The sequence below is a fragment of the Silurus aristotelis genome (genome assembly GCF_946808225.1).
Source record: "Silurus aristotelis genome assembly, chromosome: 8".
Taxonomy (NCBI): Eukaryota; Metazoa; Chordata; class Actinopteri; order Siluriformes; family Siluridae; genus Silurus; species Silurus aristotelis.
The window spans coordinates 5,911,922-5,926,190 of record NC_139581.1 but is presented as its reverse complement, the minus strand read 5'-3'; the positions used below and the strand labels follow the sequence as shown (position 1 = coordinate 5,926,190).

At 37.9% G+C, this 14,269-nt stretch overlaps 1 protein-coding gene across 1 annotated transcript in view; it reads right to left on the bottom strand.

The window, feature by feature from the left end:
- frem2b (FRAS1 related extracellular matrix 2b) overlaps positions 1 to 14,269 on the bottom strand; it is a 138,743-nt gene that overhangs the window by 64,450 nt on the left and 60,024 nt on the right. Inside the window, exons 3-6 of the mRNA XM_083547710.1 lie at positions 12,334 to 12,480; positions 5,726 to 5,956; positions 2,722 to 2,847; positions 653 to 904 (exon numbers count right to left, since the gene is read on the bottom strand). Coding sequence (XP_083403836.1) covers positions 653 to 904; positions 2,722 to 2,847; positions 5,726 to 5,956; positions 12,334 to 12,480 — 756 coding nt within the window. The remainder of the gene's footprint in view (positions 1 to 652; positions 905 to 2,721; positions 2,848 to 5,725; positions 5,957 to 12,333; positions 12,481 to 14,269) is intronic.

Sequence of the window (14,269 nt, the reverse complement as noted above, 5' to 3'; positions counted from 1 at the left end):
TCTGATGTTGAAATATTTTGTTTTGCAATTTAAAATGACCAATTTATTTAACTGCATTATATTAATGCTTAATATAAATAATATTTCTTTAATATTGGTTATATGATTTTATTTGAGCAATTAATAACAATGTTTTATGAAAAAGTTTTATGATGGACCCCTCACTACTCTAAAATATAATCCTATAAGAACAGACCTGTCTAGAACAGAGGCACCCAAACCTCTTTGGGCCGTAATTCAAACTTGATTGATGGTCGTTGGTGAAAAAAGTAAATGTTGCATGAAAGTAAATGCTTTTTTTCCTTTCGTATGTGTGCCACTGCCTCAATTTCTTCAACTATCTGCATGTTGAGCACCACAAAGCATGCTGTACCTGCACCTTGATGAAACACATGTACACCAGATAAAAAAGATCAAGTTTATATCATCTACATTTCATTAAATCATTTTGTAGCTTGAAAAACAAAACAAAACAACACCACCAAAGTGGCATAAAATGTTCAATTAAAAATGACAAGTTGAGTCAATGGTATTTCCCCCCTTTTTACCATGTCTCATAAATAACATGGCAAGCAGGAAGTCAACATGAGCCAACTTTGGGCATCTCTGGGCTTAAAACAGATTTGAGCCTAAAGCAGACTGAGCTCCTTACCGTCATCAGTGTCAGGCAGGATGGTGATCCTCGTGGTGGAGAACTCCTGGCCCAGACGGCCTCCCATTGGCATGCTGAGGGTGACATTAAAGCTTTCCTCATGCTCATACAACGAGTCGTCGATCACCACCACACGACATGCCTTCTCAATTTCATCCTGGTCAAAGCGCAGGACGCTGACGTGTTCTTCTGGGCGTGAGATATAGTCTGAATAGGACAGCACTGTGGTGGGGATGGTGCCAGTGGCTGTGCCTGGAACATATAAGAAGTACAGATTCGGTTAAAAGAGCACTGAGAATCATAATTTTACATGCTAAGAAAGATAGTGAGCTCAGGATGAGGTAGAGTATGGGAAAATATTAACAGGAGAAGTCAAGATAACTGAATATGTGGCACTTCGTAAAAATGAAATGCATAAACTGAAAGTACAGTAACGTAAAACCCAGACTGTTCCTTTCACATGTGTTACATTAACACTATCAATAAAAGCCCACTATATTTCACATTCACCTCTACATATATATAGTGGAATTGCTTGTTCGGATTTTTTTTTGTTTAGTGGACTTGTTCACATTTTTTTCAAATGCTATAACTTTATAACCTTCTACTTTTTGTTCCTTTACAACAGTGTCTGCACATTTTTCACTGCCATAGCCTTGGAACCATTTACTTGTACTTTTCAACAATGTCCACACATCTCTGCACTGCTATAGCCTTTATATTGACTCACTGTACATATGCCACATTTATTTGCTCTTGTCAATTTGCACAATTGCTACTTTTGCACTTTTGGTAAATGCTAAACTGCATTTCGTTGCTGTGTACCTGCACTATGCAATGACAACAGACAGACAGGCTTTTGTCTGTGTCTGTCTGTGTGTCTGTCTGTCTGTGTGTGCGTGTGTGTCTGTGTGTGTGTCTGTCTGTCTGTGTGTGTGTGTCTGTCTGTCTGTGAGCGTGTGAGCGTGTCTGTGTGTCTGTGAGCGTGTCTGTGTGTCTGTGAGCGTGTCTGTGTGTCTGTGAGCGTGTCTGTGTGTCTGTGAGCGTGTCTGTGTGTCTGTCTGTGAGCGTGTCTTTGTGTCTGTCTGTGAGCGTGTCTGTGTCTGTCTGTCTGTGTGTCTTTGTGTCTGTGTGTCTGTGTGTCTGTGTGTCTGTGTGTCTTTGTGTCTGTGTGTCTTTGTGTCTGTGTGTCTGTGTGTCTGTGTGTCTGTGTGTCTTTGTGTCTTTGTGTCTGTCTGTCTGTGTGTCTTTGTGTCTGTGTGTCTTTGTGTCTGTCTGTCTGTCTTTGTGTCTTTGTGTCTTTGTGTCTGTCTGTCTGTCTGTGTCTGTCTGTCTGTGTCTGTCTTTCTGTGTCTGTCTTTCTGTGTCTGTCTTTCTGTGTCTGTCTTTCTGTGTCTGTCTGTCTGTCTGTGTCAGTCGTCCCTAAACCTTGGGTGCCTCATTTACATTATTTGCACTGCTTCACTTTACAAACCCTGCACAAACCTTACAGTAAATATCATTTATTTATTATATTATTGTTCTAGTTTTACATTTTTTATTTATTATTTGTATAGCACCAGCACACCATGACAAATTCCTTGTTTATGCAACCCATGATACTTGCAGATGAACATGATTCTGACTTGCAATAAAAATACTAACAAGTCTTAACTAATCATTTTGGTCAAACTACAGTAAGTACACTTTATTGCGATTTGCTTTCGAAGGAAAATGAGGAAAAGGAAAATGTGTAAAGACTATTTACAAGCCTGGAAAGTGGAAGAAGAGCTTAACATGAATAAATAAATCAAATATCTTGCTTGGAAATGTTGCATATCATAGCTTCACCTAAACTGTTACTATTACAAGTCCTAAAACTTTACTAGAAGTACATTTCTAGATCCAGATCTGAAAAACAGAAAAGCTTTAAGATCATAGGCACTGGATTATTCATATCAGAAGATGGATGGATAAATAAGGAATAGATAAAAAGGAAGTTCTGTGTGTAAATACAAGCAATTAATGTTTCCTAATACAAATGTAAGGAGAATTAGCAATGTTAAATAGAGCTGTGTGTCTTTTCCCACCTTGCTGTGTAAAACAGATGACCATCAGCTCCTGAGTGACGTCTCCAGAGCGGCGAACAGGAATCAGAAACTCACCGACATCTTCCTCAATAGAGTACGTCGCTGAAGGGATAAACACTGTGGACTCTAAAGAAAATAAAAAAAATAAATTAATAAAATACAAATCAAAATAAAAGAAATAAATCACAATGTTACAGTTCGAATGCAGGTGAAGCCAGTACCTTGCGAACACAACAGTGTCATTCCGCAGTATCTAATGTTTAACAGCACTGTGAAAATGCTGAACTTTCTTTAAACGTAAGATGTTAAAAACTTTTTGGACATGATGCAATGTGCAGCGGATCATGGAAGAGAAATCGATATGTTCCTGGAGGAACAAGACCACGAAATAAACTCCAGTAGTCAAAAAATACCTCAAATCTGATCTTAATCTTTTTGAACACATTGTTAAGCAGCGGAGAACTGAACTGAGAGGGGAAATAAGGTCGAAAGTGGGATTTTCGAGCCCTTGCCGGCATTTCATGAACCAGGGCCAGTGAGAATGTCAGAGCATTTTTATGCTAATGTGCCCTCCGCTGCCTGCTTTTGTGTGTTTGTAACCTTTGCTTCAGTGGTACACTTGTAGCATAAATATTTTTTAGCTTTCCTCAGACTTGTGACCTTCAAAAACAGTAAACTGGTGTGTAGAGCTGAATATACAATGTCAACATGTAGATTTCTAGGATTATGGCTTTAAAAAAAATGATAAATAATAATAATCATTTTAAACACTACAACTTGTGCTAACTGCTTTTGGTGTGTGATCGATATAAAAGCCCTGAATTGTAGTATTTTTTATTTAAATAATAAATAAATAAATAAATAAATAAATAAATAAATAAATAAATAAACCCACCAACCCATCCAACTTTTCTTTCACCCAGCCAATCAAACATCCATTCACTCACCCATCCACACATTCACCTACTCCCCTATCAGTCCACAAACCCACCCATTCAACAAAAACAATCTATTCATTTACCCATTCATCAACTCCAAAATCCATCCATCCATTCACCAACCCACCCCATTTTCCCACCCATTCATGGACCCATCCACCCATTTACCCACCAAACCACTGCTAAAATAAACAAGTATATAAAATGTTGAAAATCCAGGAAATGCATTTCAAAATATCCATCACCAGCTCAGATTTCCTTTTATGCATTCCAGCTTCCAAGCATCCTATGAATCCCGCTACAAACACTTAATGATCAGAATGGATAAAGTGCAACACCAGTATATAAATGTCTAACACCAGTATTGATGAAAACCAAAGTAAATTTTTGAACATAAGGGCTGACTGACACGGTGTTTCCTAAATCTAAAATTATAATAACAGGATTTGCTGAAAATGTTCCTCCTTCAATTCAATCCTTTTCCCCCTACGCTAATCTGATCATTTTCCAAAAGAACCGAATAAGCAGAAAACCTGTTCTCTCCACGAGATGAGAAACGTTCCTTTATCATCTCAATTAATCGGACTTAAAAACGCTGATTTCCCCAAAAACATCACTCACTACCATGACTTTAAACAAGCCTCTTAAAGATCTTGCTGATCTTTTAAAACCACACAAACCGCTACATACATTCTATGCATGGCAGCCATTCTCATTATATATGTAGTTAAAAACTATTCTTCACAAGGAAATTTCTCGAATTTTATATGATGGTTATCCCCAAAAGTTAAAGCGAGAATCTGTGATTTAAAGATTTCACTCCCGCTACAGCGCAGCAGCATGACGGACAATTTCACGGCCGCTATCTAACTGAACTGATAAGATTATGGCCTTCCGTTTCATCACCGTGGCATTTGCTGTAACTAATAATGTCAAATGTACAAGCTGGACATCTGGTGTGCATCACATATTCAGCAAGGGTTTTCCTACTGCGCTTGTTAGACTGCCTTCTTTTTCAACATTATGTTTGCAGGCAGGCACCATAGACAACGCTGAAAAGTAATATGCAACATGTCAGAGTTGTTTCGGTAAAAGATATTTATGGTTTTCTTCGCCCACTAGCTAGCTCTCTAGTCACATGACAGCTACCAGAGCTAAGCTAAGGTCTCTAATGCATGTAGTCTCTCTAAGAGTCAAGAGTCTCTAAGACTCTCTAAGTCAAGTCAAGAGGTTTTTTATTGTCATTTCTACTATACACAGTCCGATCCAACAGACGAACTCCTGTAGCTTAGACTGCTGAAGAAGTTAATGCTGTTAATGTTTGACTGGTCAGAACTGTTTTAGCAGCAAAGGGGAACCAACACAATATTAGGCAGGTCATTATAATGCTATGCCTGATCGGTGGTAATAAAGTTATGCCTGGTTGGTGTACTTCTAGATGTAGAAATGAAAGAAAAAAAGCTAAGGTGGTGCTCCAAAAAAAAAATTAACACTGTTCAGACTTTTCAAGGAGCACTTAAAAACTAAATCAAGTATCTGAGTCAGTTTATTCATAACTGAACTTTTTCTGATGCTTATGACCAGTACCTGATATATCCATATTAAATACACTGAATGGTGTTATAAAGCGTGAATATGATTCCAAACACAGGCCTAGTAAGGTCAAGGTAAACAGAAAGTCCTTACTCAGTTTGGAAAGCTGTGTTTTGCCATTTATTTGCACTAAGAATGGTTTTGTATTTTTTCCATATAAAAGTTAAATTCTAAAGAGTAAAGTTATTAACCCTGAAATATAAAAAGCTCCAAACAGGCTTCTTCAGCTTCAGCTGCTTCTTCTATTTTAGGATAAAATTATTCAGAGAGCAATATAGTTCTGAATCAGACAAAAACTCATTATAAAGACACTGATGAGGTTTTACAAAATGTCAACGTAGCAACGTAGCTTCACAATGAAAGGCTAAATATAATTACAGGCCCAGGTCTGCTGTCAAACACATTCCTAAGCTGGAGATAATGATCTAAAATCAATGGAAAACACAAAGTTTGAAATTATTTAGAAAACTCACCATCTTCAGGGTCGATTATCTCCACTGTAGCTGTCTGGGGGAACTCAAGTGCCCCCATAACCGGCTCCGACAGAACGATCTGGAAGGTTTCCGATTGCTCGTACAGGTGGTCACCGAGGAGCCGTACTTTCCAGGTGGCAGAGGTCTGGCCTGGGTTGAACTGAACTTGTTTCTGGGCTCTGCCACGAAAATCTTTGTCCTGCTCAGCAGTGCCATCTTTGGTTCCAATGCCTTGAGAGTGGAGAAGGTTTATACAGTAAGAATTAGGGATGGTAAGATTGGCATAAAAGTTGCATGGAATGAAAAAAAGTGCGCATCTAATAAAAAGTTGGCATTTATATCATGATGCATGATTTCGGTAAAAACGATTAAAATACAAACAGAAAATAGGATTTTGTCATTTGCATTTGATGGCGTTGATAAAAATGGCTTCATATTTTTTTTACCAAAATACTTGTATTTTTTTTTTTTTGTAGTTTCAAAATACTGTAAAAATGCAGCCTCTGATTGGTGCCTACGCAGTATTTTGCCCAGACTTGAGATCAGAACAGAAAATGTATCCATCTGGAAGAAGGTGGTGAAGGAAAGAAACGTCTGCTGTCGGCTTTCAGCTAGGTGTCCAATGATTGATAATTAAAAATATGATTGCCGAATATTGTACCCTAATTAAAGTAGCTGTTTAGTAGGATCATGAATTTGTACCACCATTGCATGAACAACTACCTGAAACAATATATTATATAAAATATTAACAATCAAATGATTAATAATAAACTATTTGCTATAAACACAGGTGGCATCAGTCGTCTTCTTATGAGTGACTTGTTTGTCATTGAGTCAGTGTTTCTGATGTAAAGCAGCTCTTCTTTACCAAACGCCAAGTAACTAAATTAGGATACAATTATGAGTCATTCACAAACTGTTCAACATTAAACTGTTGGTTACTTTAAAACTAACCCTTAACTGGAAAATCACAGGGAAATATACGTGAATATTTGTTCTGTTAACTGGTTGATTTGGTCAGAATTATTGTGTGAATAAGCCTGAGAAAAGATGTTGCTATGAAATAGCTTTTCTTAATCAGCTGAATTGGTGTGTAATGGTGAAGGAACAGATCTAACAGGCCAAGATTTGCGAAGAAAGCTCATGCTCCTTTAGACAAAGTTTACTTTGAGACATGGTGTGGCTGCTGTATTTTGTAGTTTATTTTGATACACTTGAAGTTAAAGATATTTTTTGATGCATCTTTGCCCAACCCTGCATATATGTAAGGAGTAAAAATTATGGGTATTAATGATGTAACGTAGTATAACTTAAAATAAGATCTGAAGAACAGAGCATACGCGGGAGTTGTGAGAGTGGAGAGAGAGATGAGATGCACTGTTTAATCTGCTGTGACTAATATAAGAGTTTCACCTCCTGATGCTCAATAAATTAAGTGTTGTGATCTCCTGAGCTCCTCGGTGATAAACCGATCGGCAGAACAAAAGCGATAACCAATGAAGGCTCTTTAGCTAAGAACAGTAACAGCGTTTTATATATATATATAAATATTATATATTTTTATATATATATATATATAAAAAATAAAAATCAATCTACAAAAACTCTATATATACTCAGATATATGTGACTCTCAGGAAACGTGTCTGTCTCCATAGTGTTGATGCGTCATATTCACGTAGCAGCAGTGGTGCTGAGAGAACGCCCTCGAGAAACAGTTTAGTGAGGAGAAATAAATCTACAGAAATTGGTCACAAATTATATATATATATATATATATATAATTATTAGTAGATGCGCTATACTTTTATTATTTTTAAAATTTGTGACCAATTACTGTCTCGATTTCGTCTCGGTAAACATCAGCTCTGAGGAAAACGAATGTCCGTGATAAATTGTTGCATCAAAGAACTGTGACATCCACTGGAGAAAGGAAGTTAATCAAAATGATCTCTGAAGTCTAATGCTGAGCTTCTGGCCAAACCGGCACTACACAAAATGAGATTGCTGTATTTGAATGCGACTGTCCTCCCGGGTTTGGTGGACATGGACAACTGACAAAGGCTTCATCGCGCCAGCTGGATCATGGCAGGGGGTGCCAAGCTTTCTCTGACAGCTGGCAAGACCGTGCACAGCATGGACACTGTGGTAATTAAACCAGTTTCCTAGTCTACAGTAATGGTCACTTGCAAAAAATGTTTAAAATAAAATAAAATAAAAACAACAACAAGCAAGTAAACAACTAGAATTTATGATTAATTAATAGCATATAGATGATACGGGTCTTTCTGTTTGAAGTTAATTCAAAAAGACAGAATGTGGGCAGAAACATGGGCTGCTAGAGAGATATAACATTTAGGAGGCGGACTGTTATGCCGTTGCGCAAACAAAAAATTTGGACGAAAAAAAAAAACGAAGAACCTGAACTTTGAAGAAAAGGGAAAAATGCTTTGATATGGAAAAACAGACACGGGAGAGAGGATGAGTCCTGCCTCTATCTGCCCACACACGCGCCTGGATAAAAGTAAATTAGTTCAACAAGGCTTGGAAAAAAGTCCGTCTTCTGTTTGAAAGAAAGAGGAAATGACTGCTTTCAAATTATATCTTCTTCACAGCAGGTGAACAGCAGGAGAACTTCAGAGAGGTTAGCAGCAGGCCGATGCAGGTTCTAGAAAAAAATATATATATATATCCTGGCCTTTTAGTGGAGGAGTGAATTATCAGCAGGTAAATCTAACTTCAGTAGAACAAGTCAAGGTCTACCTACATAATCGCTGATGATTCAGGCCTGCTTCAAGAACTTCAAGAATCAGGTGTTATTGTCTCACAGTGGCGTGCAAAGAGCCGGCTCTCCATGACCACTCAAATTTAAATTTAATGAGACACTCACTCAAACTTTATATATATATAAATAAACATGTTTTTCTTTAACCAAATTTTTCTGAGGTCAAGACCTTTACTTTCAGACTCTTTCAAATTTTACTGATAAAACATCACAACTCATTAGACAAAAACTGAAACAAGTCCTATTTTCATCACTACGTAGTAAACTGCTTTTAAAAATCACAAGTGCAAAGACCTACTGAGAAGTGCAAAACTGAAAACAAATAAACAATAAAAAAAATTTAACAAATCCGAGAAAAAATAAAAAGAACAATTGTTTTCTAGTTTGTTCATTTGTTTTATGATTTGCACTTCTTGGCCACCATAGAAGTGAGTTATGCTTTTAAACAGAGTAAGTGGTGACTAGTTTACTGATTAGAAGGTCCCTATACTACTATAAAGCTGCCACTAGTGGGCCCTTAACCCTATCTGCTCCAAGAGCCATGCATCATGGGAGACCATGAACTAAGATGGCAGTTCCTAACAAGCACAGAAAAAAATTTCGCTGTACTTTACCTGTGCATGAAAGTGGTAAACTGGATTATTCCAGTCTGTACTACTATTAAAAGGCCAAAAATCTAACTTGATTGAGCGACACAACTATTAAAATAAATTTCGCATTGTACCAAACATTAAAATTTAAAAGGTTGCCATGGTTCCTCGAATTTATGATTTTATTAATATCCAAAACTGAATAAATGACTATGTAATCTACACTTTTAACTATTTTTTTAGACAACTTTATTGATCCCACAGTGAAATTGTCATTTCTATACATATCCTAGCAATGTTAGTAAGCTGGGGTCAAAGATGATACAGCACAAATTCTAAAGGGCCTTGCTCAAGGGCCCAAGCATGACACCAGGGCTTGAACCCTAAACCTTCCTAATGGTAACCCAGAACAGTAACCACTGAGCTACCACCTCCCATTGCAGCGTTCTTTCTGAAGATCTGGTTCAGTGCTCAGTATTGTTTTTTGTACAATAGAGTTCGATGCCTAAAGTAGCTATTCAGTCGCCTCTAATGACTGACATGAAGCTGGTCCTTACTTTTTCAAGGTTTTTTCAAATAGCACTCAGATTGTGGAAGATAAGTTTGTGAGGGTGGTGGAGGACATGCACAAGGACAGTGTGACAGCAGTAAAGTGAGAAGTAGGAACAACAGACAGGTTCAAGGTGGAGGTTGGATTGCATCAAGGATCGGCTACGAGCCCTTTTCCTTGTTTTCAGTAATGATAGACAGGAGACGGACGAGGTCAGACAGGAGTCTCTGTGGATTATGCTGTTTGCGGATGATATTGTGATTCGTGGTGAGAGTAGGGAGCAGGTTGAGAAGAGCGTGGAGATGTGGAGGTATGTGCTGGAGAAAAGGGGAATGAAAGACAGTAAAAGCAAGACAGAGTACATGTGTGTGAATTAGAGGGAGGACAGTGGAGGGGTGCGGTTGCAGGGAGAAGAGGTGGAGAAGGTGGAGAAGTTCAGGTACCTGGGGTCAACAGTGCAAAGGAATGGAGAGTGTGTTAGAGAAGTGAAGAAAAGAGTGCAGACAGGGTGGAGTGGGTGGAGAAGAGTGATGGTAGAGAGGAGTGATTTGTGATAGAAAAGTATCTGCAAGAGTGTAAGGGAAAGTTTTTTTTCAATTGCGGGGAGGATGGACAGGATTTGAAATGAGTTGATTAGAGGGACAGAGCATGTAGGACGTTTCAGAGTCTAGGTGAGAGGCGAGATTGGTGGTGGAGATGGTTTAACCATGTGCAGAGGAGGAACCTGCGGAGAATGGTAGGTAGGAGACAGCAGGAGGAAAAGAAGGCGGTCAAGGAGGATTTATAGATATGGTGAGGGAAGCAGCCGAAGAAAGACAATAAATGGCATGGCGAGCCAAATCAAAAGGTCACCACGGGCCAACTTTGGCCTGCAGGCTCTAATCTGGACATTTCTGTTTCACATACAACTTTCACAGAGTAAAAATCCATAAGTGTGCCAATGGTGCTCAGTGAAGTCTTTGAATTTCTGAACAGCTCCAAACAAGCACAAATGCAAAATCTGAGCAGTGGCATCAGCAGCAGGAGCTTGTCAGGGCAAAACTGACAAGCATAAGCTGCACTCTAAACCCCATAAGATACATCTAATGAGGAAAGTTGTTTTTATTCGGTGATCCTCAATAAGACACTCTTTTCCAGAGGGAATCGGAGTGTTCAAGTTCCTGTTCGTTTTACCCAGACTTTGTCTTCCTCCGCGCTAGAACCTTGGGTCATTAGCATCGCCTACCCAGGGGACACACTGCTTTGCACTTCCTTTCATTTACAGTTTCAACTCGCATCTCTTTATTATAGACTCTGGAAGAGAACTCCAGATATATTTAAAAAAAAGAAAAGTTGTTTGTGCCTTTTAAGTAAAGCAAACGAGGGGGAGATATTAAATCTCGTGTTAGCCCTGCTGATGCCAGATGGTAGAAAATGTGAAACACTCTGGTTTCCACTTAACAGAGTCACTAAATGCATCTAATTACACATTTTTCATGGAAAACACCACATATGCATTATACTATCTTTTATATTAATAGAATTAGTATGGAATGGGCTGAATGGTTTAATAATGATGTTATTTCCGCTTAGCAAATGCCATCTTTTCCTGTTTAAAGCAAATATTTTCCTCTTGCTAACATTGCATGGCACTTTAAAAATCACACAATTTACATTTGGAATGAATGGAACAGGAAATGGGGTTTATTAACGGCTAAATCTTGCCATCTGTTCCCAATAAATAAAACAAATCTTCACAATCTTCTTGGCTTGACAATGGAAAGAAATGACATTTAAAGCCCAGAATTGTTTGGGGTATCATTTTTCAAGAACTTTTTAAAGTTCATCAATCATAGAGGGTTCTAGTGAAGCCCCCAATAGGAAGCTAAGCCTGAGAAACCATAGGCTACGGACCAACAGTAGTACAAAAAAGCTTAGAAACTGGATAAGCACATAAAAACCATTTCAGGTTTTCAAGTCAGAGACCTTTGATTGAAAAAAAGCCATTCCCAATAGATGGAAAAAAAATCTATAGAGCTCTATGGACTGTCCTCCTGAGGAAACTCTCAAAGGTTTCAAAGAGAAAATCGCAACCATCCACACTTTTAATGAAGACCACCCTGTTGTATAGAAATAATCCACAACTGGGTGGTGTGGTACGTCCCAACATACAGCAAAGGATCATTTCCATATAACGGCATTCCTCGAAGTGCTCATAACCAAAACGTTTCACAGTAATATTTCAAGTATTAATCAACGACATGAAATGTTTTAATCTTTAGAGTTCATTTTGCCCAAAAGACAAGCTAGTTACCAGTTACATGCTTTCTATTGGAAATAATTAGACTAAAGTATAAATAAATACTACTAAAAAGCACTCAAACTGGAGACTCTTTCCATAAATGTTACATAAACACCTCATAAGGCAGAAAAAAACAAAAACTACATAATCAGCATGTTTTTCTTCGTTAAAATCATGCTAAAGGTTCAAATTCTGAGAAACATCCAGCATACAAGACATACAAATCAGATTTACAGCAAATTAACGATTCGAGACTCATAATGCATCCTGACAAATGATTACAATGAGGTACAGTATATTTAATTCCTTATGATGCAATGTACCAGTTTATTAAGGTGCTCATAGGTCATTAAAAAAACCATTGAGCAATTTAAACAAAGGTCATAAAAGTTTACTTACTGACGAACGACGTCTCGCCGAGGTAACCCCTCCGCCGCAAGACTACCTCCAAGAACTTGGCCTCCTCATCCACCACGTAATACTCCTTCTCCAGCGAGATCCAAGCCCAGGTCAGTCTGAACTGCTGGTTCTTTAACTTGTTTCCTCCTGCACATAACCACACAGATATATCATTTCATGCTGAAACTATTTCAAACACTCAATCAGGAAGTGACACTTCTCGCCTACCAAAAACAGACCCTCAGGCGTGTTGCAATTAGAGCAAAGGCCTGTGAGGAACCAGTCATTATAGAAGTTGACAACCAGCAGAAAAAATAAATGACATTTTTGGGTAACACTGTTCTTATAATCTCATACGCGGTCCTGATAAAATGTTCCCTGGCAAAGCCGAGCGTCTAATATTATGCACGTAGCGAAATTTTTTTGATGATGGCCCAAAAGCCGCCGCGCAACGTTTCAGATAAGTTTAGAATGGAACGACTTTTTCTTTGAAGTACGCTGAATGTAATCCACTTTAAAAACAAGTTACCGTAGCTGTCATTTTATATTGATATAGACATTTGATTTGGTCCGGCACTGATTGGGTGTCATCTCTCGTCGCTAACTCAGTTCTCACGTCTATTTGCTACTTTTCTCCACAATGGAAAAAAGAAAAAAAAAAAAAAGGTTTGTACTGTTTTAATCTGCATTTCACCATTTTATTATTTATATTTTATATTTGAATCAACAACTGAGCTGGATGCTGTAAGATATTTTTGCTAATTACTAGCTGCATACAGGCATGGATACACTAAAAATACACGTTCTGTTTAAACTCGTTAAAACTCATTTAATTCCTATTTTAAAGAAGTACTACTCAGAAAAACACAGCCGTTTAAAATCTGTAATTGTTTTTTTGTTGTTGGTTTTCTCATTTTTCCATGAAGAATTGAAATTTCAAGGCATTAAGGAAAGGGAAAAAAAACCCTTCCTTGCTGGAGTATTGATGATCATTACTGCAAAATCATGACATAAAAAAAATGTAAATAAACATTAGAAATAATCAGCATTAGCAAATGCAGTTTCTTAGGATTTGGTATATTACAAACAGAAAATACATGCATTTTGCCAAGCAGTATTTATGATCCCAAGTTACCACTATAAGTCTGTTCTGTAATGTTGCCAGCTTCTAGGTATACACAAGGTCCCTACTCTACAATTTCCTCTTGTGTACCACTTTATTTGGTTTCATAATTATAAGCTCTCATCGTACAGCACGCGAGTTTGCAAGTTGTTCCCGAGATAGAAATGTGCTTTAGCAAAGAACTTAGCATACACTAGATTGCCGAAAGTTTGCAGAAATCTGGTCATAAATATGGTATATGCTTTTCAAACATTACATTCCACATTCAGTCCCAATTCGTTCTCATAATTTCCTCCATTCTTCAGGGAAGATGTTCCACAAGATTTTCGAGTTTGATTGTGGAAATTTGTGTCTTGGGATACAGTCAGTTTTTATCCCAAAGGTGTTCAGTAGTGTTTAGATCAGAGCCACTGGAGATCTTCATGGAGCTTCCATTGTGCACTGAGGCACTGCCATGCTGGAACAGGTTTGGGTTTCCAAGTGAATGCAAAACTTTAATACCGTATTAAAAGATGTCCTGTACAATTTCACATACGTTTTTTATCCTTATATTCCATTTCTTTTTGATGGACAGTCGTATAAAAACATTTCACCGCATGTTGTATTGCGTGCCCCCTGCTTTGTGGTAACAGTTTGGAGAAGAACCACATATGGCAGAAAAGTTTAGGTGTCTCAATACTTTGGTCCATATAGTGTATATAAAAGTCTGGAAGTGTTTGTTCTCTGGTAAGCCTTTGTAAATGTTTGGTTTCTTTCAGGTTACTGGAGACTGTATTACTGTATTATAAGGCCAAACACAGCATGCACATTAAG